The sequence below is a fragment of the Cervus canadensis genome, chromosome 14 (genome assembly GCF_019320065.1).
Source record: "Cervus canadensis isolate Bull #8, Minnesota chromosome 14, ASM1932006v1, whole genome shotgun sequence".
NCBI classification, from domain to species: Eukaryota; Metazoa; Chordata; class Mammalia; order Artiodactyla; family Cervidae; genus Cervus; species Cervus canadensis.
The window spans coordinates 865,768-890,635 of NC_057399.1; the positions used below are offsets into that span (position 1 = coordinate 865,768).

Consider the following 24,868-nt stretch of genomic DNA (forward strand, 5'->3'; position numbering starts at 1 on the left):
CCAGTGTCCCATTTCCTGGGCAAATGGAGCGGCTGTGACTTAGAACTTGTGATGGAGCCCATGGGTCAGACCAAGGACCAGACCAAAGACTCTTTTTTAAAAATGATTATTATTGAAGTATAGTTGATTCACACTGTCGTGATAGTTTCTGTCGTACAGCAAAGTGAATCAGATATATGTACAAACATATTGTATACATATATAGGTATACATAAACATATAATAAATATGCACACACATACGTGTGTATATGTGTATATTCTTTTTCATATTCTTTTCCATTAGGGTTTACTACAGGATATTGAATATAGTTCCCTGTGCCATACAGTAGGACCTTGTTGTTTATCTATTTTACATATAGTATTTTGTATCTGCTAATCTCAAATTCCCAATTTATCCCTCTTTACTCCATTTCCTCTTTGGTAACTGTAAGTTTATTTTTGATGAAGTTTGTTTTTGATGTCTGTGAGTTTCTTTCTGTTTTGTAAATAAGTGCATTTGTGTCATATTTTCCATTCCACATATTAGTTTTTCAGTCTTTAGGTATTTTTCTTTAGTGAGGCACAAGTTTCTCATCCCTAAAACTTTAGAACTTTCTGAGGGTTTCATTGACAATAAAATAAAAATGATGTGTTCTGTACTCAATTTATACCAAAAGTAACCAGATATGGATTTTCTATTGTCTATAAAGTTCCCAAGGTTGGGAGATGTTCTTTATTAGGTTTTAACCAACAGAAGTACATCTGATTGTCTCTAGGCTTGTATTCCATCCCCTTGGGGCTAAGCCCCAAGAATTAAATCTTATGTTTTTGGGGGGCCGGCTTTGCTGGGGGACATTCTCAGAAGGAAGTCTTGCATGCCCCTCCGCAGCACTGCGTTCTCAGCAACCTCTCTCAGGCTTCTGTGCAGCTTCTCCATCTCCTTATATTCACTTTTGACATCTACAGAAGAGCATCAGGAGTTAGTGTCCTTTTCAGAAATGTCCCCAGGAAACAGATCCCCTGAGAATTCTGTTCTGACCTGGGTCAACTGTCCCAGAATATGAGCTCAGGAATGGAGCTTAGAGATTAGATGGTCCAATCAATGTGTTTTATAAACAACTTGATCAAACCAGGCATTGTTGCTCTTACCTTAAGGCTTATCTGATCATCGTGGGCACCTTCAAAATAAACACAAACCTGCCCATAGAAGAAGCCTGGGAAATCACTGGGACTTTACCAAGGCTTCACAAATGCTCAGTGGAAGGAGATAAAGCACACCCCACGCCAAACCTCCCCAAGTCTTTTCCAGGCAGCCCTCTCCTCTCAGCCCTCTCCTCCCTGCTGTCCCCGTTCTAAATTCTAGTGAATTTGCTCTGTTTTGGCATCTTGGGTTTTTAGCCTGTGGTCTGCGATTAGATGATATCCCTGTGATGGTTAATTCTATGTCTCCACCTGTCTGAGTTATGGTGCCCAGATAGTTGGTCAAACATTATTCTGGATGTTTCTGTGAGTATATTTTTGGATGAGGTTTACATTTAAATCAGTGGACTCTGAGTAAAGCAGACGGCCCTCTGCAATGTAGGTGGGCCTCATCTAATCAGCTGGAGGTCTGACTAGAGCAAAAGGCTGGTCTTTCCTGCACAAGAGGGAGTTCTCCAGAAGACTGCTTTTAGACTTCATCTGCAACAGTAGCTCTTCCTGGTTCTCTGGAAGACAGCTCTTGGACTTGAGCTGCAAGTCTTTCCTGAGTCTCCAGCCTGCTGGCTGGCCTCCCTTATTACGTTTTGGACTCATGAACCTTTCATAGTTGCATGAGCCAGTTCCTTAAAATGAATCTCCTTATGTATGTTTGTGTGTATGGGAGACATACACATCTTGTTGCCCTGTTTCTCTGGAGAACCCTGAACACACACAGTCCCTGTGAAGGGACAGTTTAGACCAACCTTGGGGTTGGCTCTGGCATTGATCCGAAAGCCTCTCCCATCCCCTCTGCGCCTCTATGCCCCATAGCATGACTCAGACTCACCCACCCTGAGCTGGCCACTGATGGGAGCCAAGACTGATCAAGAAGGGAGTCAGAACCCTGAGACCGTTTGTCTTGCTCCTGAGTACACAAAGGTTGTAGGTATTTACCTGCAAGCTCCTTGTAGAGCCCATCCCCTGGGGACGAAGCCAGGGTCAGCATGGTAGCGATGCTGCCCTTCACCTTCTCCGTGATTCCATTCTACAGGGCAGAGGACAATCATTCTGTTAGGATGGTGCAGCCTAAAGGGAAGGAATCTTATGAAAGGGACCCCACCCCATTCCCCAACCAGAGAGTATAGGGACCAGGGTTGCCGAAACCAAAGTCAAGTCCAAGGGTGGACCCCTTGAGGATACCCTGGGTGACTAGAGTCATCAAGACAACATTTCTGAGGGGTCCCACCTTGCCTTCATAGCTCCTTTCCTAGACTCAGGGTGATTGTACTCTGATGCTGAAGAACCAAATCGGGAGTAATGAGGATGCAGGGAGGCATAGTGGAGTGGGGGTGGGGGGAGAAGAACAGATACCACACAAGCAAAGAGGCAAAGCTCTGATCATCATCCTCTTGTCCCACCGCACGTTTAGTCACTGCCCAAATGTTTGTCGACCTCCTGCTTTTCATAACACACCATTAATATAGAGATAACCTTCCAACTGCCTGAGATATGTCTCCTTGCTACTCTCAGTCCTTTTATCAGCTAAAACCATTTCCCTCTTCCAACCATCTCTTGCCACCCTTTGAAAAACACTCAACTCTCCACTATGCTGACAGAGCCTAGTTCTGAACCTTCATCTCCTGACTCCAAGACATGATCTTTTCACCAACGCATTGGACCAAAGTTCTAGTCTCAGCTGCATCTGTGACCCTAGTGCTGGTAACTTTGGCCCTTAGCCTTAGCTTCATTGTCTGTGAGATCAGAGAATGGGAACTCTCTGTGGTTTCACCCAGTTGCACCTTCTTGCGTTTCTCTCATTTAAGATACATTTGGACATGATGAACGAGCTAATCATTTTTCAGTGCAATTGTTTTCTTGGGCACCTTAAGGGCCAGTTTTTATGTGCTCAGTGGGGATTGGCAGCTGTAGAATTTGGCAATTTTCTGCAGGTATTTGTAGGCAGTGGCAATATGTGAGACGATGGAAACTAAACTGCTACTGGTAAATGAAATACCTCTTAGCCCGATCCAAGAGAAATAACATGCTTCGTGTCGAGGAGAAAGGGATTTTCCAAAACTGCAGTGATGGGAAGAGAGGAGATTGTGCACAAGGTTGGAGATGTTTCAGGAAGCAGGTTGGTCCAGAGGTGGATGGAAATAGCAAGGAGCTGGGTCCTTGGGAGGTTGGGAGAGGTCAGCTAAGCCTGGACTGAGGCTGATGAATTTGGAAATGCTATTGGCCAGGGAGGAGCTAGCAGTAGCTTGGACTAAAGCAAAGAATTTATATTACTTGTGGAGGAGGCTGACAAACTAAGAGACCCAGGACTGGGACTAGATGGTCCACATGTACTTGACAGAGCACTTAGTTTCGAGGAAACTGTCAGGAACTGTCTTCTGAGATGGACAGAATCTCACCAAAATCTATGCCAGGTACTGTAATGAACAGATCTATAATAGTTGGTTGGCATTTATCTATAGGTATTTTATGTAGACAAGACATTTTCCCTCATTAAAAAAAGATCTGGGGACTTCCCTGGTGGTCCAGTGGCTAAGACTCCATGCTCCCAATGCAGGGGGTCTGGGTTCAATACCTGGTCAGGGAACTAAATCTTACATGCTGCAACAAAGACTGGGTGCAGTCAAATAAATACTTTTTTTAAAATATGTCTTGAGATAATACTATTGCTGGAGCTTGTTACCTGGTCCCAAATCCCCACTCTTGTAACTTGCTAGCTCTGTGACCTGCTGATACACCTCTGACTGCCTCAGTTTTCTCATCTGTAAAGTGGGAACAATCATAGCACCTTATCTCACAGACTTGCTGGGGATTCAATAAGCTCACGCTTGTGAAGCGCTTAGGGTCCCCTCTAGATATCACACTGATCTTAGTGATGACCCAGGAAAGAGAAAGGATGCAGGAGAGAGCTGGAGGCGCTGAGTTGCAGGCTGAGACAAGCCCGAGCCAGCACGTGATGGAGGCTGGCCTCTGCCCTGGCATCATGGGCGTCAGTGAGCCCACTTTGCAGAAGGCATCCGGCTCTAACTGGGCTCAAACAACTACTGCTTCCTCCATCTCTGCCCCTCCTTCCCGTGCTCCCCAAGGAGCCCTCTGGGACCGGAATGCAAACCACGTAAGTTGAATACCTTCAGCTGCTGAAACTGGTGCTGCATCCTTTCTTGAGCCCGTTCGAACATGCCCTCGGCCACCTGCCGGTCCACCCCTCTTCTGAGGACATCTTTCATTCTTTCACATGCTTTTTTGCCCGTGATCTGTGCGGCCTCTGGCAAAAATGATAGCCACAGTAACACTTCAACAAGGACTTGCTTAGATATCCTTAGCATCAGAAAGAAAGATAAGCAAACCAACTATACACACATACACATATGCATATACATGTAGACACACACATAGACACATCTGCGGCTTCCCAGGTGGCACAGTGGTTAAAAAATCTGCCTGCAATGCAGGAGAGTCAAGAGACATGGGTTCAGTCTCTGGGAGAGGAAGATCCCCAGGAGCAGGAAACAGCAACCCACTCCAGTCTTCTTGCCTGAGAAACTCCATGGACAGAGGAGCCTGGCAGGCTATAGTCCATAGGGTCACAAAGACTCAGACACAACTGAGCACATATATATACACCTACATAACCATACGTATTTGTGTGTGTGTATATATACATACATACATACATATAGTTATACATGTAGCACCATTTTCTACACCATGGAAATAGAATAGCATAATAAAAAACAATCAATATTTGATCATTTTCATGTAGAAAACCTACTGAGTGAATTAAGGAGAAGGTTACATAATTCCAAACTCCACCACCCACCCCAGAAAAAAATCAATAGGACCAACAAACCAAGAAAAAGCTGGCAAGTCAGTTTACAGGTACTTAAAGAAAATAAGAATGAGAATTCAATAAATGGCTTTTATAGTTTAATTAGCTGTGATGCAGTGCAGAGAGGAGAAGCATGATGTCTAGACGAAGGGTGGATGGAAAGAACTGGAAACAGATAAAAGCGGTTCATGACTGACCTCTCCCCACCCCTTTGCAATTGTTGAGTTTTAACTTGTAGACCAAGAGTGTTATGGGGGCTTAGGACATAGAAGGACAAATGCTTTAAGGGGGGAACAGCAGACAAGAATGTTAAAGGAGCTGACAGACCCCAGAGGAGGCGGAAACATTGCCCTTGGGACCCCCACCTTCGTAACAGGGCTTCAGGTCGTTCTGAACAGAGGTGGTGAGAGATTCATAAATCTTCCTCTTTTTTCTGAGGATGTGTCCCTCCAGGCCTCCCAGGATGGCACTTATCTGAGAATGCACATCAACAAAAGGCCATTTGTGACAGTCCCTTGACAGAAGTAAGGCAGGGGTTTCCACGGGCTGTACCGTTTCCTCCGCCCGGGTTACTGTTGGCTGGTCCCATCTCCACTTCCAGGCTGTGAGCTCCTCCCCCACAGGCAGGAACCTTGTCTTCTTTTTTTTTTTTTTGGCCATGCTTTATAGCATATGAGATCTTAGTTCCCCAACCAGGGATGGAACCCAGGCCACCTGCATTGGGAGCATGGAGTCTTAACCACTGGACCACCCGGGAAGTTCCAAAACTTTGTCTTAAGCATCTTTACATCCCAAAATTCCTCCCATAGTGCCTGGTGCCTCAGACAACTCAATAAGTATTTGCAGAGTTGAACTCAGGTGCATGCATGGTTATGGGATGGGGCATCTTTCGGAAGTTTAAGGGGGCACAGGTGATTCTCATGTAATTTGGGCTGGGCCTGTGCATAGTCATGTCTTCCAAAATTCTTACACTGAAATCTTAAACCCCAATGTGATGGCTTAGATGGTAAAGAATCTGCCTGCCATGGAAGAGACCTGGGTTCAATCCCTGTGTCGGAAAGATCCCCTGGAGAAGGAAATGGCAACCCACTCCAGTATTCTTGCCTGGGGAATCCCATGGACAGAGGAGCCTGGCGGGCTAGAGTCCGTGGGTTGCAAAGAGTCAGACACAAGTGAGCAACGAAGCACAAATGCAGTGTGATGGCCTTAGGAGGTAGGGCCTTTGGGAGGAGATTAGGACTCAAGGTGGAGCCCTCTCAGTTGGGATGATGCCCTTTATAGAAGAGACCCTAGAGGGCTTCTGTGCCCTTCTGCCATGTGAGCACACAGCAAAAAGACAGCCACCCGTAAACCAGGAAGTGGGCCCAAGCAGACACCAAGCCTGCCTGCACCTTGATCCTGTACTTCCGGCCTCCAGAATACTGAGAAATGTCTGTTTGTAAGCTTCCCAGTCTATGGTATTTTGTTATAGCAGCCCAAACAGACTAAGACAGCCCAGACTAAGAAAATGAGTCCCAGATAAGAGTCTTGAGGACTCAAAACTAAAAAGTAATCTGCAAAAAAAATGACACTTCTTTAAACTTCACTGCCGTGGATGGTATTTCATGACATTGGCAAAAATGAAGTCAGTGAGACTGTTATAAGTGGATTCAAATGTTGATATAGCTAAGGACTCTTTGAAGATACTTCCTGGGAACTGAGTTGGTTTGACAATCTCAGCACTTATTATTGGCTGCTTCTCAGGGAACAAAGCTTGCTACCTCCAGGATCACGTCTCTCTCGTCCATCCTGCTATGTTCTGTATCTCGTAGCATCTGTTATTAGGTCTACCCAGAGCCTAGACACTCCAAGGGAACAAGTAGGGAAAGACAGGCAACCTTCAAAATCCTGCTGGGAAGAAAACCACTACCCAACCTCATTGCCTTCTTCACTCTATAAGGATCTTACCTCCTGGATCAGGAAACTCTTTTTATAGCTGTCATATTTCCAGCCATTTCTTATCCCAATTTCAGTCATCTTCTCCTGCAGAGAGAGCTTAAAAGCATCTATGTGGGGGATCAGAGCTGAGCCATCAGCGGGCTTCCCAGACCTACTGAGGAAAGCAAAGTAAAATGTTAAGAGACAGCAGCAGTTATTGTGGGATTAAAACAAAGAATAAACTAGCTGGTATTCTTTTACTCATTTTTAAGAGAAGGGGGATGAGATCTAATAGTTATAGAATTTCTATAATATTCCAAGCACTGTGCTGTGCTAGGCCCTTGATATAAAAACCTATGAAGTCAGTGCAATGACACCCATTTTACGGATGAGGAAATTGAAGTTTGGAAATGGTTGCTAAAATGTGTTCGAAGTCACATGGCTAGTGAGTAGCAGGGTCAGGCCTTAGACACTGATCTATTTGACCTCAAAACTCATAGTCTTTCAGCTACTCAAATGTTCCCACTTGAAAGGGTGGGATGAAATACACCTTAAAAGATGGGCAAGGCTTGTTGTTGTTTAGTCACAGAGTCATGTCTGACTCTTAGTCACCCCACGGACTGAAACCTGCCAGGCTCCTCTGTCCACGGAATTCTCCAGGCAAGAATACTGGAGTGGGTTGCCATTTCCTCCTCCAGGGGATCTTCCCAACCCAAGGATTGAGCCCAGTGTCTCCTGCATTGCAGAGATTCTGCAGATTCTTTACCACTGAGCCACCAGGGAAGCCTGTGTAATGTTTAGGGATGTGAAAAGAAGGAGGAAGCATCTCCCCAGGGACGACATAGTGAACTAAGTTTCAGGACATCCCAGGGGTATGAGGTGAGCGGGTGAGCAGAGGAGAGGGCAGAGGCTTGAAGTCCTAGATCTTTACCTGTGTGTCAAGTGACCCTGGGAAAGCTGCATGATTCCTCCCAATGGCAGTGTGTTCACTTGCAAAAAGACCAGAGCCACTTCAGAGGATTCTTGGGAGGCTATGATAACATGATGCATGCAAAGTGCTTAGCGCAGTTCCTGGCATGTCTCAGTAACTCTGCTGCCCTCAGATTGGTAAAAAGCCAGATGGGGCAGGGAGGGATGTGAAAGGCCAATTGGAGGCAGGTGGAATGTCTTAAAGTCTATTCCAAGGAATTTGGAGTTTACCCTACAGACATGTAAACAGAGTGAGTGGGCATAGGTGGAATGGCATGATGAAAAACAAATTTAAAGGAAGGTTGGGGGGAGGGGCAGGGAGCATTGAGCAAAAGTAGAATGGTTCAAGCTGGAGCAGGTGGCGGGCCAGGTGAAATGCCAGGGGTGAAGGATGGAGACTGAAGACAGGTGAGGAATAGAAGACTCTGTTTCTGTGGATGGAGGTCAAGGAAGGAGGTCCGAAACCATTGGAGGTCAAGGAAGAAGGGAAGGAGCAGGCACTGTGAAGGCTCAAGCCCCAAACCCCACACCATGTGTCAAAGAACAAGCGGAGTCACCCTGAGCCATTTTTCCTTTTCATGCTCAGGGAAATTTACGAAGGCTGTGTGTTTCCTTAAGTCCACACTCTCCAACCAAAATACCCTATCCTGGGCCCAGGTCCATAAGAAAATGGATCCCCTGCTGCCTGTAGGAGATATTTGAAAAATAACAGGAATTATAACATTAGTCTCAAAGTAGTGTCTCCAGCTGCACTCTGGGTCACCATGGGAAGATTTTAAGTAAACCCAACCAGAAAGGCTTTTGTGTTTTGCCAAAGACTGAGTTTTCCTCCTCAAGTTGCAAGCTACTCTGGACCCTTCCAGATCCCAAGAACAAATTCTTGAAGATGAGACCCTGGGCCAGGCGTTCTTAGGATGTTTGTTCACAGAGGAGCCAAATGGATTCCTTTACCTAAAAATGCACCCAAAAACGGGATCAATCTGTTCGTAGATGGGCTGTGTGAGGGCTTCATTCAGATCAATTCTCGCAAGAGTCCTGGAGGCATAGATGCCGTTTTTCAGGCAAACCGCTTTCAGAGTCTGGTGAAAGCCCTGGTTTCCTCTGCTCCTCTGGATAAACAATGAGATAACAGAGTCAGTAGGTACCTAGAATTCATGGAGTCAGACCTACACTGCCTCGTGTGTGTGTGTATGTGCATGTGTGTGCTCAGTCAGAGATGTCTGACTCTTTGTGACCCCGTGGACTGTAGCCCACCAGGCTCCTCTGTCCAGGGGAGAATGTGCCGTTTTGTCCTCCAAGGGATCTTTACAACAGAGGGATAAACGTACATTCCTGCAGTTGGATTCTTCACTACTGAGGCACCTGGGAAACTCATTCAATTAGTCTAATTTTTAGTAAAACGAAATTATCAATAATACTTGTGTACTAGTTTAGTATCTATGTTTTCGTCTAGATCCCAAACACTATTAGCAAGAATTACCAGGAAGAGTAGAGACACGATCTTCCAATTAAGCTATTCGTTATTAAGCTGCACAAGAGGAGAGCAGTCACACCTCTGGTCAGCAGGAGCCTCCACTGTGAATTCCCAAAGCATCCTCCCCTGTCTGCTCACATACAGCAGCTTCGCATTTGTCTCTCTACTCATCAGGCTGCTGCAGTGGATCCTCAGCTGGTTGAGATCAAGCCCAGTGTCTCATCCATCGTGACATCCTCACCGTCTGGTCCTGGCATACGTCATGCTTGATAAACGTGTTAAATGAGCAGTTCTTAAATAAAAGTGTGCTCTGACTCCACTGCAAGTATCTTTCAGATTTTCCAAACACAGCCCAGAGTTTTATATTTTTTATTAAATATTTGATAAAATGTGATCTGATGTGTATATCTTTGTCATATTTTTTCCCAGAAACATAAAATTCATAAATGAGAAGAAAAAAATTATTATGACGCGAGAGCTATTAGAGACAACAGATTTTGGACACATGGTGATTGATTCTCAGTAGAAGAATAAGAGAATATAAAATACATTAGCACTGACCAGAATTTCAGTAGAGGGCCTTGTGATCACTGTTGTAGCTGTTTAGTCTCTCAGTCGTGTCCGACTCTTTGCAACCCCGTGGACTGTAGCCCTCCAGGCTCCTCTGTCCATGGGGTTTCCCAGGCAAGAATACTGGAGTGGGTTGCCATTTCCTCCTCCAGGGGATCTTCCCAACCCAGGGATTGAACCCAGGTCTCCTGCATTGCTGGTGGATTCTTTTACCATCTGAGCCACCAGGGAAGCACTTGTGATCATTAATCAGTGATCTGTGTTTTAGGGGAATATGTTTTAAGTTAATGGCCGTGGAGCATGGTACACTGACAGCATGCTGTATCTATCTATCTATCTATCTATCTATCTATCTATCATGTCTGCCTAGCTATCTGTATTTTAATATTCTGCCATTTCACTTAATATTATAACATGAGCATTTCCTGAATTCACTGCAAATACTTCCAAAAAATATTTTAACAACCACATAATATCATATGGATGCATCATAATTCACTTTATCATTCTCTTATCACTAGACATTTAGGTTATTTTACTATATTGTATAACATTATGATGTTAGTATATACATGTTTGCCCAAATGTGTGATCACAAAGGCAAGCTGCTTATCCAATAGGAACTCCCCAGGTGTGTCTGTAGTCACAGAGAAAGAAGCCATTGAAGGGCTAAGGAGAGAGGGGATGGTTCCTAGGATGGAGCCCTAGTGACAGCCTGAAGATGCCTAATGCCACTCCTTCTCCCCAAGCACATCGTCTCGGAGACTAGTCCCCACCTCCTGCCTTCACTTGCTCAGCACCCACTTACTCATTCAGTTTTTTGATCTGGGATCTTCTACCATCCTTTGGAAACAGTTCTCCCTACGGTCACTTAGTTACCTATTGCTATGAAACAAATTACCCCAAACTTCATGGCTTAAACAACAATACACATTTCTTATGTCCCATCCCTTGTTGTTCAGTTGCTAAGTCATGTCTGACTCTGCAACCCCATGGACTGCAGCACACCAGGCTCCTCTATCCTCCACTATCTCCTGGAGTTCACTCAAATTCATGTCCATTGAGTTGGTGATGCTATCTAACCATCTCATCCTCTTTGCCATCCCTTAGAAACCCCACATAACTAATTAAAAGATAAAACAACAATTTGTACACCAAGTGAGAGATTACAGGATGCTTTCTTATTGTGTATCTAATTGATACTTACATCAGCCCTGTGAAATAGACTAGACAAGTGTTTATCATACCCATTTTATAGAAGAAAAATGCAACAGGCTTAAGTGGGTTTAGGGCCTCGCCCGGGCCTACAGAGAGGGTGTTTGGTGGGGCTGACATTCAAAACAAGGCCCTCAGATCCTGTATTCCACCTCTTTCTCCCTAACCATGTACCTTTCCCTGAGTCCTTGCAATGCATAGTAGAACAGTTGCTCAATATGCTTTCCTGTGTGCAATTTTCACTCTCTCCCAATCTCTTCTAGCTCTTTATTTCTCTTGAAAGCAAGAGGATAGTAGAAAAGTAGGCAAGGGATCAGACAGACCTCCCCAAATATCATGGTTTTTCCCTTTAGAGGGTCACTCACCACCAGGCACGCCCCAAGGATGCGTCGGTAGGAACTCCTGGCGTTCCAGATCCCTTCTTGCAGGGGCTGCGCTATGTGGGCAAAGCACTGGTCAATGGCCTTCTCCAGCAACTGTATCTCCTCTTCCACAAATCTCCGCAGGCCACTCATGTGCAAGTGTTCATTCTAGGGACAAGGACCATCCGGAGCGTGAGGCTGTGCCCTCACTACAGGCATCGGCTTTTGCAATTCTGCTTCCTCTAAGCCTGTCCAGATTGAGTTTGAGCTCATCACCCACCGTGGACTTCTCCCTCTCACCCAGGAAAGCATCCTCCAGTCCACAGGTCTCCTTAAGCTTTGCGGGATTGCATGCATGTGTGCTTAGTCTCTAAGTTGTGTCTGACTCTTTGCAACCCCGTGGACTGTCTCCTGCCAGGCTCTTCTGTCCATGGGATTTCCAAGGTAAGAATACTGGAGTGAGTTGCCATTTCCTTCTCTAGGAGCTCTTCCTAACCCAATGGTCGAACCTGAATCTCCTACACTGGCAGCAGATTCTTTACCATCTGAGCCACGGGGGAAGCCACTTGTGGAATTGGAGAATAGAACGAATATATGCCTCCTACAATTTATTTTAGTGGTATAATCCATTAGGCTATTGGCAAGAGTAAATATTTTTAAAAACCCAGCTGTTATTAAAAGAGATTTTTCTCAATGACATCTGATTTGACAAATATTTAATGAACTTGGTGCAATTTGGGAGGATAGGATTTCTCAAATTTGTGTGAGGAAAATGTGCATGGAACTCAGTGGGCAAGTTGGTTCAAACCCGAGTACCTGGGATTCTATGCTTCTAGCAAGTCCCGGGTTAACAGTGACCATTTGGAATAAATAACAGAGATAAAGGACCACCAAAATAAAGAGTTGGTTCCTGCTTCAAAGGAGAATAGTCTAATCAGGGAAGAAATGTCAATTCAAATATATAAGGGAGTGACCACCAGAGGCTGTCTTGACCTCTAGGTTCCAAACTGGGAACTTTGTAGTGCCTGCCCCTGTATGAGAACCCCAGAGATCAGGCAGTGTCCACCTGCAGTAGAAAGAAGCCACACTCCTTAGCTCAGCACTTAAGGCCCTTCTTGGCCAGAACTCAACCAATTTCTCCAGCATCACCAGCTGTTTGCCCAAAAGGTCCTCCCATGTAGCTGCCCATGAACTTGCTGCCGTTCCCCAAATGCGCCATCCTTTTGGCTGTGCACAGGCTCTTCCCACGTGCTCGTCCTCCCGGAAAAAGCTCCAAAGTCACTTCTCATGTCATGCTGTCCCTGACTGCCCCAGCAGAGTTGGGGTGAGCAGAGTCTGGCTGCTCTTTCCTGGACTCCCGTTGCCCTTGGTACATCCCTGCTACGCTGTGTCTCCCTCAGGCCGTGTGTCTCCCTGTTCTGGGCCAGGACCTTGCTGAAGAGAGAGACTGTTGTTCATGCTTGTTTATTCCAGGCATGTCACAGAGAATGCAGTCCATAAACGTTTGTGGGGTGAGTGAGTGGCATGGAGACATGGCTGGATAACATAAGATTTTAAATTCTATTCCAAATTGGATGAGAGAAATAGCTCTTGCATTAAGGTGTGACCTTCCATAGATGACTTATCATCCCTGAATCCTCAAGGGCATTGTCTGTGAAGTAAGTTGAATGGAGCTGAATGATCCTGAAAATGAGCCTCAAACTCTACATTCTGAGTCTCAGAATAGATGAGTTTCAGAAGTTGATGGAAACTATCCAACTTCAGGCATGCCCTGGGAAGTTTCAGAGTTTTCACTAGTTAGAATTCTATACTGTAGCTCATCAGGCTCCTGTGTCCATGGAATTCTCCAGGCAAGAATACTGGAGTGGGTTGCTATTTCCTTCTCCAGGGAATCTTCCTGACCTAGGGATCGAACTCCGGTCTCCTGCGTTACAGACAGATTCTTTACCACGTGAGCTACCAGGGAAGCCCCGGAATTCTATAAGCAGGACTTTTTTCTCAGAGTGCTCGCTGGGTTCTTTGAAATTTGTGGTGTCACTGGTGACCAAAATGAAAGAAGAAAGAAGTCATGAAAAGGAACGCCACAGGCAAGATTCTCACAATGGCTCACTCTCAACGAATCCTTATTGAAGAAGGAAATGAATGATAAGAAGCAGAATGACTGGGAAAGAAAGAGCTGGGAATAAAGAAAGGGGAAAAGGCTGGCATCTACTATGAATAAATGCAGGACTCATTCAACATTGAGATTGTCATAATCAACTTCCCATTGATTTGTAAAAATAAAGGTGAGATCCCTGTTCATTTAAAACCACTAACTGGACTTCTCTGGGGGACCGGTGATTGAGAATCCACCTGCCAAAGCAGGGGACATGGGTTTAATCCCTGGTCTAAGAAGATTCCACAGGCCACAGAGCAACTAAGCCCATGCACCACAACTACTATAGCCCGTGTGTTCTCTGGCGTCTGGGAACCACCAGAAGAGAAGTCACCTCAATGAAAAGCCTTCACACCACATCTAAGAGAGTACCCCTCACTTGCCACAACTAGACAAAAGCCAGGGCACAGCTATGAAGACCCAGCACGACCAAAAATGAAATTAATTAATTCTAAAAAATAAATATAAAATAAAATCCTTATCCTCTAATTTTTGAGTTTGAGTCACAATCTCAAAAAAAAAAGGTCCATCACATACAATTTTAGGGTTTTTTTCCCCCAAGAATACAAAAGAACTGACAAAGTTCTTGCCTTCCAACTTTCTATCAAAGAAGTAAGGCTGAGACCGATATGTGAGGCCAAAGAATTTTGAGGAAGGCTGCTGGCAACCCCCTCTAAAAGGCTATGATAGAATTCCAGCCAGCCCCCTCCTCTGCGTCTTCTGTCGCCTAGAGTCTGGATACAAGGAGAGAGCTGAGGCTGTACTTCCATATCACACTCCAGCTTGGGCTGCAGAAGGCTTTGTCCCGGTGTTTATCAAACAAACCAACCACACACAGCACCGCATCTGATTCATTTTCCATCAGCACTTCCAAAAGCAATCTTTGGCTGGGCAGCAAGGCAACTTTCACCCCGAAGAATTTTTTCGGGAAGTTGGAATGTCAAAACCTTCACTAGTATTTCAGAGGACAAAAGTCAAAGTAGAAAATCTCAAATTCCAGAAAGGTTTTGTTGTTTGTTGTTTTTTGTTTTGTTTTGGTTTTGGTTTTCACAGAACTAGAACAAAACACAGTAAGAAATATGAGGGAAAAGATGGTGAATCTTGCTCTATTTGGCAATTTTTATGTAGAATTTCTAAAATGGAAAAGACCCTAATGCTGGGAAAGATGGAGGGCAGGAAGAGAAGGGGACGACAGAGGACAAGATAGTTGGATGGCATCACCGACTCAATGGACATGAGTTTGAGCAAGCTCCAGGAGATAGTGAGGGACAGGGAAGCCTGGTGTGGAGTCTCAAAGAGTTGGAACAACTGAGCAACTAAATGACAACAAAAAAGACAGCTGACCAACACCGCATGGGCTATTAAATATTAAACGTTGACACTGCGGGTCTTCCCTGGTGGTCCAGTGGCTCCCTGGACTGAGCTCCCAAAGCAGGGGGCCCGGGTTCGATCCCTGGTTGCAGAACTAGATTCCACATGCCGAAACTAAGAGCCAGTGCAGCCAAATAAATAAAATATTGTTTAAGAGTCAGCATTGCTCACTTTTCACATTGAAGCCACATCCCGCCCAGCCGCCTCAGCTAGTCCCTCCACTGGGCGCCCCCCAGGTTCACTGTCCCACGTTATCGGGACCAACGCAATCGTACATTTCTCTACCCCTTCCCTTTTCTACGTAATAACAGGTCAGACAGCTTGGCTGAGCAAATATGATAGATGACAGCAAGTATGGAAATAAAAAAACACCAACCAAATGAGCACGTCCAAAGGCTGTCAATTCAGAGCTTGCTGTAGTAAGGGAGTCAGTGGGCATCAACTGCATTTGGCAGATACTCAACGGCAGGAGGGGCTTCCCAGGTGGCTCGGCAGTGAAACATCTGCCTGCAATGTGGGCAGATTCGATCCCTGGGTCAGGAAGATCCCCTGGAGAAGGGAATGCCTACCCACTCCATTCCAGCATTCTTGCCTGGAGAATCCCATAGACAGAGGAGCCTGGCGGGCTACAGTCCATGGGTCGCAAAGACTCAGACGCCCTGAGCGCGCGCACACACACAGGCAGGCAGAGGGGTGGGAAGGCTTTCGGCACCGTGATCAGAGACCCCTGGCGTGGGGCAGCCACGAGTGGGGCCTTGAAGCAGGAATCCTATGTGATTCATGAGGATGAGTGAAAAGATGGTGAATCTTGCTCTATTTCGCATTTTTATGTAGAATTTCTGAAATGATGAGTATATTCATCTCTCCTTGATTGGTCCTTGTTGGAAGCAGGGATAAAGATTAGGGAAGCCCATGAGCTAACAGGGTTGTCTCTGATGAGAGTTTAATGGCTAGCCAGTTATAGCAAAAATGTGAGTATCAACAGAACAGTGCAGTCTGCTGGGAGGCTGTCATTTGCAGAATTAAAGGCAACGCCATCATTGCTAAAGGGTTTAATTTGGATGGGGGCTGTCACTTTCCAGCCATTCCACTAGTCATCTGAATCAGATGGGTTGGTTTTGTGTGTTTCAGGTTGTTAAAAATTCTTTCTCTGTTTTGTAAGCAACCACTGCTCATATTTTAAAATACCTAAGCATCATGGTAATCTCTTTGCAATAAAATATGGATGAAGGGTAAAAAAATTTTTAAAAAGGTTAGGGAAGCCCTTGTGCCTGGTGGGCTACAGTCCACGAGGTCGCAAAGAGTCGGATACGACTGGGTGTCTAAGCACAGAACACAGGGAAGCCCTTAGTCGTTAACCAAGGTCTGGCGTTTGGGGCTTATTGTTACAGAAGTTATTGCTTTGCTTCTTAGATTGTTATCAGAGATAGCAGTCTAACTTCCTACATGTCTAAGACAGAGCAGGCTGACTTCGTGAGCTGTTTGCTGTAGATCAGGGGTTGGCTTCCTAGGCTGGTTGTTGCAGACTGTGGGTCAAAGTTCTGTTTTTACATATGCTTCTCTGTTTGTATATTCAGTCCCTCACAAGGAAGCAATGCTTTTGGTGATTTATTCTGGCTGCAAATTTTTCTTCCAAACTTATCATTTAGCAGCATATCCTTTTTACGTGCTTGTGAGCTAAGTTGCTTAGTCATGTCTGACTCTTTGTAACCCCGTGGGCTATAGCCCACCAGGCTCCTTTGCCCATGGGATTCTCCAGGCAAGAATACTAGAGTGGGTTGCCATTTCTTTCTCCAGGAAATCTTCCCGACTCAGGGATCAAACCTACATTGGCAGGCAGATTCTTTACCATTGAGCCGCCAGGGAAGCTCAGCTTACTCCAGCAGAAGAAGACACATCTCTCCTACCATTAAACACACTCTACTTGATTCAAGTCTCAGGAGAGGCTAAAGTGACTATTTTTAACTTTCCCTCTCAGCCTATCTGTCACAGGTGAAAAAAGAAAAGAAGAAGATAAAACATTCTTTTCTTTCCTTACTCAAAGGTTACAATGTTAACCCTCAGATTTTCTTTATTCTCTTTAGATTCTCTGAGTTTAGGGTGTTCCTCTGGTCAGAAAAGTCATTCCAAGTTAATTTTCTAACTTGGTAAGAGGGAGGGAGGGTTCTGCCCAGGCTGGGAGGCGAAGGACGCACAGCCCAGGGGTCTCCCCGGAATACCTGCAGGTGGTCCGTGCAGCTGAAACTGTCTGTGAGGAGCAACAGGCCAAAAGCTTCAGTGACGTACTTGGTCACCATCCTCTTCTTCTTATCCAAGAGCCTTCTCCTGATATATTCTCTTAACTTGGGGATTTCTGGAATTCACAGGCAACACAAACAGTTTGAAAAGGCCAGAGCTCATAGGAAACAGAATTCATGAAAATTAACAGATCAGGACGGCAGTCTGAATCGACTTCAGCTGAGGTCCTATGTGGGTGGGATGCTCATGAAGCCAACCTTTCTGTTTTCCCCAGGCTAGGATCAGCAACTACAGATGGGAGGTCAGCAGTGAAGCACCGGGAACCACGACAGTGCAGAGACACACACACATTTGCTCACAGGCATGGAAACTGTGGCAAACTACAAGTGTGGCACAGAAAGTTCTGTGGGAAACTCAGAGTGCCAGGCTTGTTCTTGAGAACTTCAGTGAGTGGGATAAAAATACATATATTTGTGTGTAAGTTACCAGTTTCCTCCTCGGTGAGCAGCGCCCGCTGCCAGTACTCCTGGGCGCTGACCGTGTACACCAGCTCAGAGGCTTCCAGAACCCTGGAGTCAGCTGGCAGTTTTCTCTGAAGTAAGAGAGGTACATAGGGAACAGAATGACTCAGCCACCACAAAGGCAGCCAGGCCCCCGCTTCACCAGATCCTTCAGCAGGCTTTAGCTCATCCACGTTCTGTTCTGCACGAGCCCCGTAAGGAGTGAGCAACATTCTCAAGGTCAGATATTCCCATCTGTCCCCCTCGCAAGGGCAGAGGTTGTGAGGACATTGTTGCAGAGATTCTCTGCGGACTTAAAAAATAGCAAGTCTATTTTTGTATATGGAAATGTACACAGGAAAATAGTTCAGAAGTGTATTTAACCTTAAAAAAAACACTACAGTTACCATGGGATCCAGCAATCCCACTCCTGGGCATGTGTCTGGAGAAAACTCTAATTCCAAAAGATACATGTACCCCAATGTTCATAGAAGTACTAAGAAGGGATGAAGAAGATGTGCTGTATATATATGTGTATGTGTGTGTGTATGTATATATATATACACACACACAGCAGAATATTACTCAGCCATTCATCTGTTGATGGCCACTTAGATTGTTTCCATGTCTTGGCAACTATAAATAATGCTGCAGTGGACACTGGGGTGCATGTATCTTTTTGAATTAGTTGTAACCCAATTTTTTGAGAAAATCTAGCTTTGTCACTTAAATCATCTTGCAGTGATAACACCCTGTCTACTTCTTTTACTTGTATGAATATTTTGATATGACTCCTTGTACCGTAACCTTTATTTTTAATATTATTCTCTACTCTTGAGCCTTTACCGTAACCTTTATTTTTAATATTATTCTCTACTCTTGAGCTTTCCTGGTGGCTCAGCTGATAAAGAATCCGCCTGCAACGCGGGAGACCTGGGTTTGATCACTGGCTTGGGAAGATCCCCTGGAGAAGGGAACGGCTACCCACTCCAGTATTCTGGCCCAATTCCATGGATCCATGGACTGTATAGTCCATGGGGTAGCAAAGAATCAGATATGACTGAGCAATTTTCACTCACTCATTCACTAAAAGAAACCCAAGTTTCTTTTATAGTAATAGGTCCATGTTTGGGGGCAGAGAAAAAAAAATTGGTCTGAATATAAACTTGCTGCCAGGGAGCAAAGATAGTTTTATAACATCTTGCTGTTTTCAGTTGCTAACTAGCAGCTGACTCTTTGAGGCCCCATGGACTGCAGCATGCCAGGCTTCCCTGTCCTTCACTATCTCCCAGAATGCTCAAACTCACGTGCATTCAGTCAGTGATGCCATTCAACCATCTCATCCTCTGTTGCCCCCTACTCTGCCCAGCAGGAGATCTTTCCCAGCATCGGGGTCTCATTTGAAATGAGTTGGCTCTTTGCATCAGGTGGCTAAAGTATTGAAGCTGAAGCTTCAGCATCAGTCCTTCCAATGAATATTCAGGACTGATTTCCTTTCAGATTGACTGGTTTGATCTCCTTGCTGTCCAAGGAACTCTCAAGAGTCTTCTTCAACACCATAGTTCAGAAGCATCAATTCTTCGGCACTCAGCTTTCTTTATAGTCCAACTCTCACATCCATACATGACTACTTTAAAAACCATAGCCTTGACTAGATGAACTTTGTCAGCAAAGTAATGTCTCTGCTTTTTAATATGCTGTCTAGGCTTGTCATAACTTTTATTTCAAGGAGCATGTTTTCATTTCATGGCTACAGTCACCATCTTCAGTGATTTTGGAGCCCAAGAAAATAGTCTGTCACTGTTTCCCCATCTATTTGCCATGAAGTGATGGAACTGCATGCCATGATCTTAGTTTTTTGAATGCTGGGTTTTAAGCCAGTTTTTATTCACTCTCTTCTTTCACCTTCATCAAAAGGTTCTCTAGTTCCTCCTTGCTTTCTGCCATTAGGGTGGTGTCATCTGCATATCTGAGGTTATTGATATGAGGATATTGATTTTTAATGTCTGTGTGATGCTGAAAGGATTCAGCTTATATTAAGGGCTCCCATTGGCCAACATGTGAACTTGAACATCAAACAGAACACAATAATTCTGTGAAAAGCAATGAGTTAATATGATCTTTAAACTGAGTAAAACAATAAGGTATTGTGAAATAATATCTGTATCTCTGTCTGTCTATCAGTTTCTGCTCTGAATTCCTGACACAGGGCTCCTGAGACCCTTATACAAAGAGGTGTTGGGAGAATCTTTCATTCTAAAATTTAGTCTTTGACCCCAGTTCCCAGCACAGAACTCCCGAATCCCTTGGGATTTCTAAGCACACCCCCTTTCTCCAGAGAGGAGAGAGGAGCTGAAAATATAGTTCATAATTGATCATGCCTACATGACAAAGCTCCATAAATTCCCAATAATATAGGGTTCAGAGAACTTCCAGGTTGGTGAAGACATCCACATACTTGGAGAGAAATGTGCCCCAATTTCATGAGGCAGAAGCTCCATTCCTGGGGAGCCTCCCAGAGCTTGCCCTATGTATATCTTGATCTGGCTGTTCATTTATGTCAAATTCTTTATTATATAATAAACTGGTAAATGTGAGTAATTGATCCACTGAGTTCTGTGAGCTATTCCAGCAAATAACTGAATCCAAGGGAGAGGAAATCATAAGAACCAATTTGTAATGAAGTCAGAAGTCGTGTATAACCTGGGGACCTACTTCTTGTGATTCGTATCTGAAGTGGGGGCAGTCTCGTGGGACTGAACCCTTAACCTGTGGGGTCTGATGCTATCTCCAGGTTGTTGTTTAGTCACATCCAACTCTTTTGCAACCCCGTGGACTTTAGCTTGCCAGGTTCCTCTGTCCATGGGATCTCCCAGACAAGAATACTGGAGTGGGTTGCCCTTTCCTCTTCCAGGAGATTTTCCTGACCCAGGGATCAAACCCACGTCTCCTGCATCGGCAGGCAGATTCTATACCGCTGAGCCACCTGGGAAGCCCCATCTCCACGTAGACAATGTCAAACTGAGTTAAACTGTAAGGCACTCAGCTGAGATCAGGGAGAATTGTTCAGTGTGGGGAAAACGCCACACATCTGGGGTCAGAACTGTGAGCATAGTAATCGTGTGCAAACAAAAAAGAGACACACAGGAACAGTAGGGCAGGTTTTCTTTACAGGTTTGCTAAAGCAAAGGCAAAATACTGTATGATAATCAGCTCAAAAGACATGCCTGAACATCAAAGCCCGGCTCTGTCTTACCTGCCACATGCAGTTAGCCACCCTGAGCTGTGGAACGGAGCTCCCTCTCGGCTCCTGAATGCGTCTCCTCTCCTCTGTTCCTATGGTTACTGCCTGACTCAGGTTCTGATCACTTCTTTTTTATTTTTGTAACACCACCTAGATTACAGAAAAGGCCTCCCAAGCTGACCTTGCTGCATCCAGTCTTCACCAGCCCCTCTTCCCGCTATCCATTCTCCATACTGGGCTTCCCAGGCGGCAGTAGGGGTAAAGAACCCGCCTGCCGGTGCAGGAAACGTAAGAGACGTGGGCTCAGTCCCTGGGTTGGGAAGATCTCCTGGAGAAGGGGATGGCTACCCACCCCAGTATTCTTGGCTGGAGAATCCCATAGACAGAGGCGCCTGGCAGGCTATGGTCCATAGGGTCGCATAGGGTTGCAAAGAGTCGGACACGACTGAGCGACTTAGCACACACATGTTCTTCATACCACTGAGAAAAGCACCTTTCTAAAACATTTCCAAATTGAGATCAATAAGTGTAGTCCCAGGAGTCTGTCATTTTCCATGAATATTTTTTCTTAATTTTCATTTTATAATTAAAAAAATGAGCATAGACATTTCTATGAATGGCTATATAATCAAATTCTGCCTCATTTTTTCCAAGGCTAAATTAAATATGCTCCTGCAGGACGAGTAAAGGTTTCACAACAATTCAAACTGAAGAAAGGGTGGCTAGAGAATGAAGGTGTTATGCAGCCATCAGAGGGGCAGACATGCAGACCCAAAAGAACTTGTACCATTAAGAGTCAGAACCACAGGCATCCTGCAAGCTGACATTTTTGCACAGACCCTATCTCATATACACCAATCTGCCACATTTATTAGCAGTAAATATAATCATGAATTATAAACTGAGGTATTGGCTTGGCCAAATAGTTCGTTCAGGTTTTTGCCAACCCAATATTTTATGTTTCTACTTCCAGAAACAATATAATTATGTCCTCCACAATTAATGAGAACAAGAACAGCTCTTCTGAGTTTACTGCCTCATTGAAATCAGCATTCAAGAATTGCTTGGTAGAAGACCTTGGCTTATGTATGAGGTCTGATTATTCTGAATTAGAAACAAAAGCTTTGCAATTTTCAGTTCCACATTGTACACCAGACATTTTCTGCATCAACATAATTGAAGTCAAAATACAGAAAGCAGTTAACTATAGACCTGGCCACAAGGCCTTATGCTTTTACTATTAAACCCAGCCTTGGAGATTTAATTTCCGCAAAACCATCTCACCCATCACACCTGACATTTAGGTTGTTTTCTTCATACTTTACCTTCAAGTTGGTGTCAGGTTGACACTTGCAAAAGACTATCACAGGAAGGAGGTTTATGTTTGTAACTATTTTAGTAACAGAATAATAAAAATAACTTGAGAAACACCAAGATTCTCACAGACCAATTACTCAAACTTGAAAAATAGAGCTCAGACCTTATATCCCAGCACAGCATATGCCCTTTGTTCAGCTGTTCAGACCTATTTGCCTGTAGTTCACCCAGCATAGCAGATTTTTTTCAATCACGTTCTTCCTTCTGTCTTGAATGCCCTTCTTCTTATTACTTCTCCTCACCCAAGACTACTGGTTCTTTAAAATTCTGCTCAAGAGGCTGAGGAGTTTTCCCTGAACTTCTCAACACCACCTACCCCAACTGCCAGCATGACTGAGGATCCTTCCTCTGAGTTCCCACAACCCCTCTGCATCTCTCTAGCCAAGCACGCTTCAACCTGCATGGTAGTCCCTGATTTTATTTGCTCATGGTTCTCAGTAAACCATACATTCATTCAATTCTTGCAGCAATCACAGGCAGTAGAGATTATTATTTCCGAGCTTTACAGATGAGAAAATGGAGGCTCAGACAGGTACAGTAATTTGCCTAAGGTTACAAAGTAATTAATAATAAGACTCATCATCTACTTTAAAGCTTTTGCCCAAACAGGCACTTGTGTCTCAAAATCTGAGTGGTTGAAAAGCAGAAAAATACATAACAGAATCTGTTCACTCACCTTTAGTTTATCCTTGAGAATTTTATTCCTCTGTAGCTTTATCATTTCATTTCTTTCTAAAACAGCTTCTCGCTGGCTCTGAATAGCTTGCTGGATTATAAGAAGAAATAACAGCATGGCAAAGAATGCAGGGTTATAAAGAGTAATATAAGATGAACATTTAGGGGGCTGCTCTTCATTGAACCCAGACAAGTGTGCAGGTGTTCAAATCATATAAAACTAGTCAGAAAAAGTATAATTTAAAAATAACTAGTCCAAACTCAAGATGCATTTTTTGGTCTATCAATTATATCTCAATTGAGCTTTAAAAAAGAAAACAACTAGTCCATACTTACATTTCCCACTTTTCTTTCCCTGAAATGAAAAATGGAATAATTACTTATCTCATGATGTGTCACGGCAGTCTTGACTTCCCCTGAAAGCACCGCATAAGCCACGCCTTTGTTCCTCTCCCTAAGCTCTTTCTTCAGCCTAAAGGTCCTCCTTTAGGAGGACCCACCTCCAGGGTCCATTTTGATAATGGTATCTTAATTTCTTTTTTTTTTTTTTTTTTTTTGGTATCTTAATTTCTTGTTATTTCATTGTTGGTGGAATTTTCTGTGCCCTCACCCCCTATCCCAGTCAAGATGCAGACCTCTGTTGATGGACATTTTAGAGAATATCATACAGAGTGTGAAGCAAGTCAGAAAGAGAAAAACAAATAGAAAAATGGTACTGATGAACCTATTTGCAAAGCAGAAATAGACACAGACATAAAGAACAAACGTCTGGACTTTAGGCAGGGAATGGAGAAGTGGGATGAATAGGGAGATTGTGATTCACATATATATATACACTATGTATAAAATACATAGCTCATGAGAACCTACTGTGTAGCACAGGAAACTCGTCAATGCTGTGGTGGCCTAAATAAATCTGAAACAGACTCTAACAATTCAAAGCTGTACCACCCAGACAGTGTTACAGGAGTGTCTCCTCGCTGTGGGGCATCTACGCTTCCCATATCCGTGGGGGCAGGCAGGTCCATCACACTGTGAAACACCAGGAGCTGCTGTTTGCATCTCAGACTCCTGAGTGGTACCCCTGGAGCTATGCAGAATTCAGCCTCTTGGGCGTTAAGCAGCTGCTCTGGAAGATTCTAAAGATAACCTACCCGATGGCCCAGAAGTCACCCGGGCATCTCTTTCATCACCAATGGTCTCTTGCCTGAGTCCACAATGCCTATGAGTCAAAGCTCTGTCGTTCCGGTAGTGACAGCACCTGGGACCCACAGAGGGAAGCCCGCATCCCCGCACGCCCAGAGCGGTACCTTAGATATTCCGGCAGGTGGAGCTTGTCGGTCTTGGTGACCACCAGGGCCAGGTCCCTGCAGAACCCTCTTTGGCAGGCTTTCATGCTCTCGTTCAGAAGGTCCTCGTGGGCTCTCCCTCCGGAAATCCTCTCAATGTCACTGATCACCCAGATCACGGAGCACTTGTCGATGGTCTGTGAAACACGACCACAGCATGTTTAAGAGCATAAGTGGGCCTCGGTTGTAGCGTGTTAGTCGCTCAGTTGTCCAGCTCTTTGTGACCCCAAGGACTGTAGCCTGCCAGGCTTCCCTGTCCATGGGAGTCTCCAGAAAAGAATTCTGAACATGTTTCCTTAAAGTGTCATGTCCGTCCTCCGTGCTCTGCCCCAGCTCTCACCAACCACCGCCAGTACACTCTCTGCAGCAGCCACATGAGCTTCTTGCACATTCCTGCATCTATCTTGCGGTCCTTGCCCTTACCACAACCTCTGCTTGACCTCCGTTA

General features: G+C 44.7%; 1 protein-coding gene across 6 annotated transcripts in view; it reads right to left on the bottom strand.

The window, feature by feature from the left end:
- Window positions 1-387: 387 nt before the first annotated feature.
- The window catches only part of NUGGC (nuclear GTPase, germinal center associated), a 53,493-nt gene continuing 29,012 nt past the window's right edge, over window positions 388-24,868 (bottom strand). For 4 of the 6 annotated variants that reach the window (XM_043486682.1, XM_043486681.1, XM_043486685.1 and 1 more), the window contains exons 8-19: window positions 24,382-24,557; window positions 23,408-23,426; window positions 23,073-23,162; window positions 17,762-17,867; window positions 17,257-17,390; window positions 11,515-11,679; window positions 8,842-8,999; window positions 6,952-7,096; window positions 5,370-5,478; window positions 4,304-4,440; window positions 2,115-2,205; window positions 388-941 (exon numbers count right to left, since the gene is read on the bottom strand). In XM_043486682.1, the coding sequence (XP_043342617.1) occupies window positions 802-941; window positions 2,115-2,205; window positions 4,304-4,440; window positions 5,370-5,478; window positions 6,952-7,096; window positions 8,842-8,999; window positions 11,515-11,679; window positions 17,257-17,390; window positions 17,762-17,867; window positions 23,073-23,162; window positions 23,408-23,426; window positions 24,382-24,557 (1,470 nt within the window). In that variant the 3' untranslated portion in view covers window positions 388-801. The remainder of the gene's footprint in view (window positions 942-2,114; window positions 2,206-4,303; window positions 4,441-5,369; window positions 5,479-6,951; window positions 7,097-8,841; window positions 9,000-11,514; window positions 11,680-17,256; window positions 17,391-17,761; window positions 17,868-23,072; window positions 23,163-23,407; window positions 23,427-24,381; window positions 24,558-24,868) is intronic. The other 2 variants (XM_043486684.1, XM_043486686.1) reach the window with 2 other exon arrangements.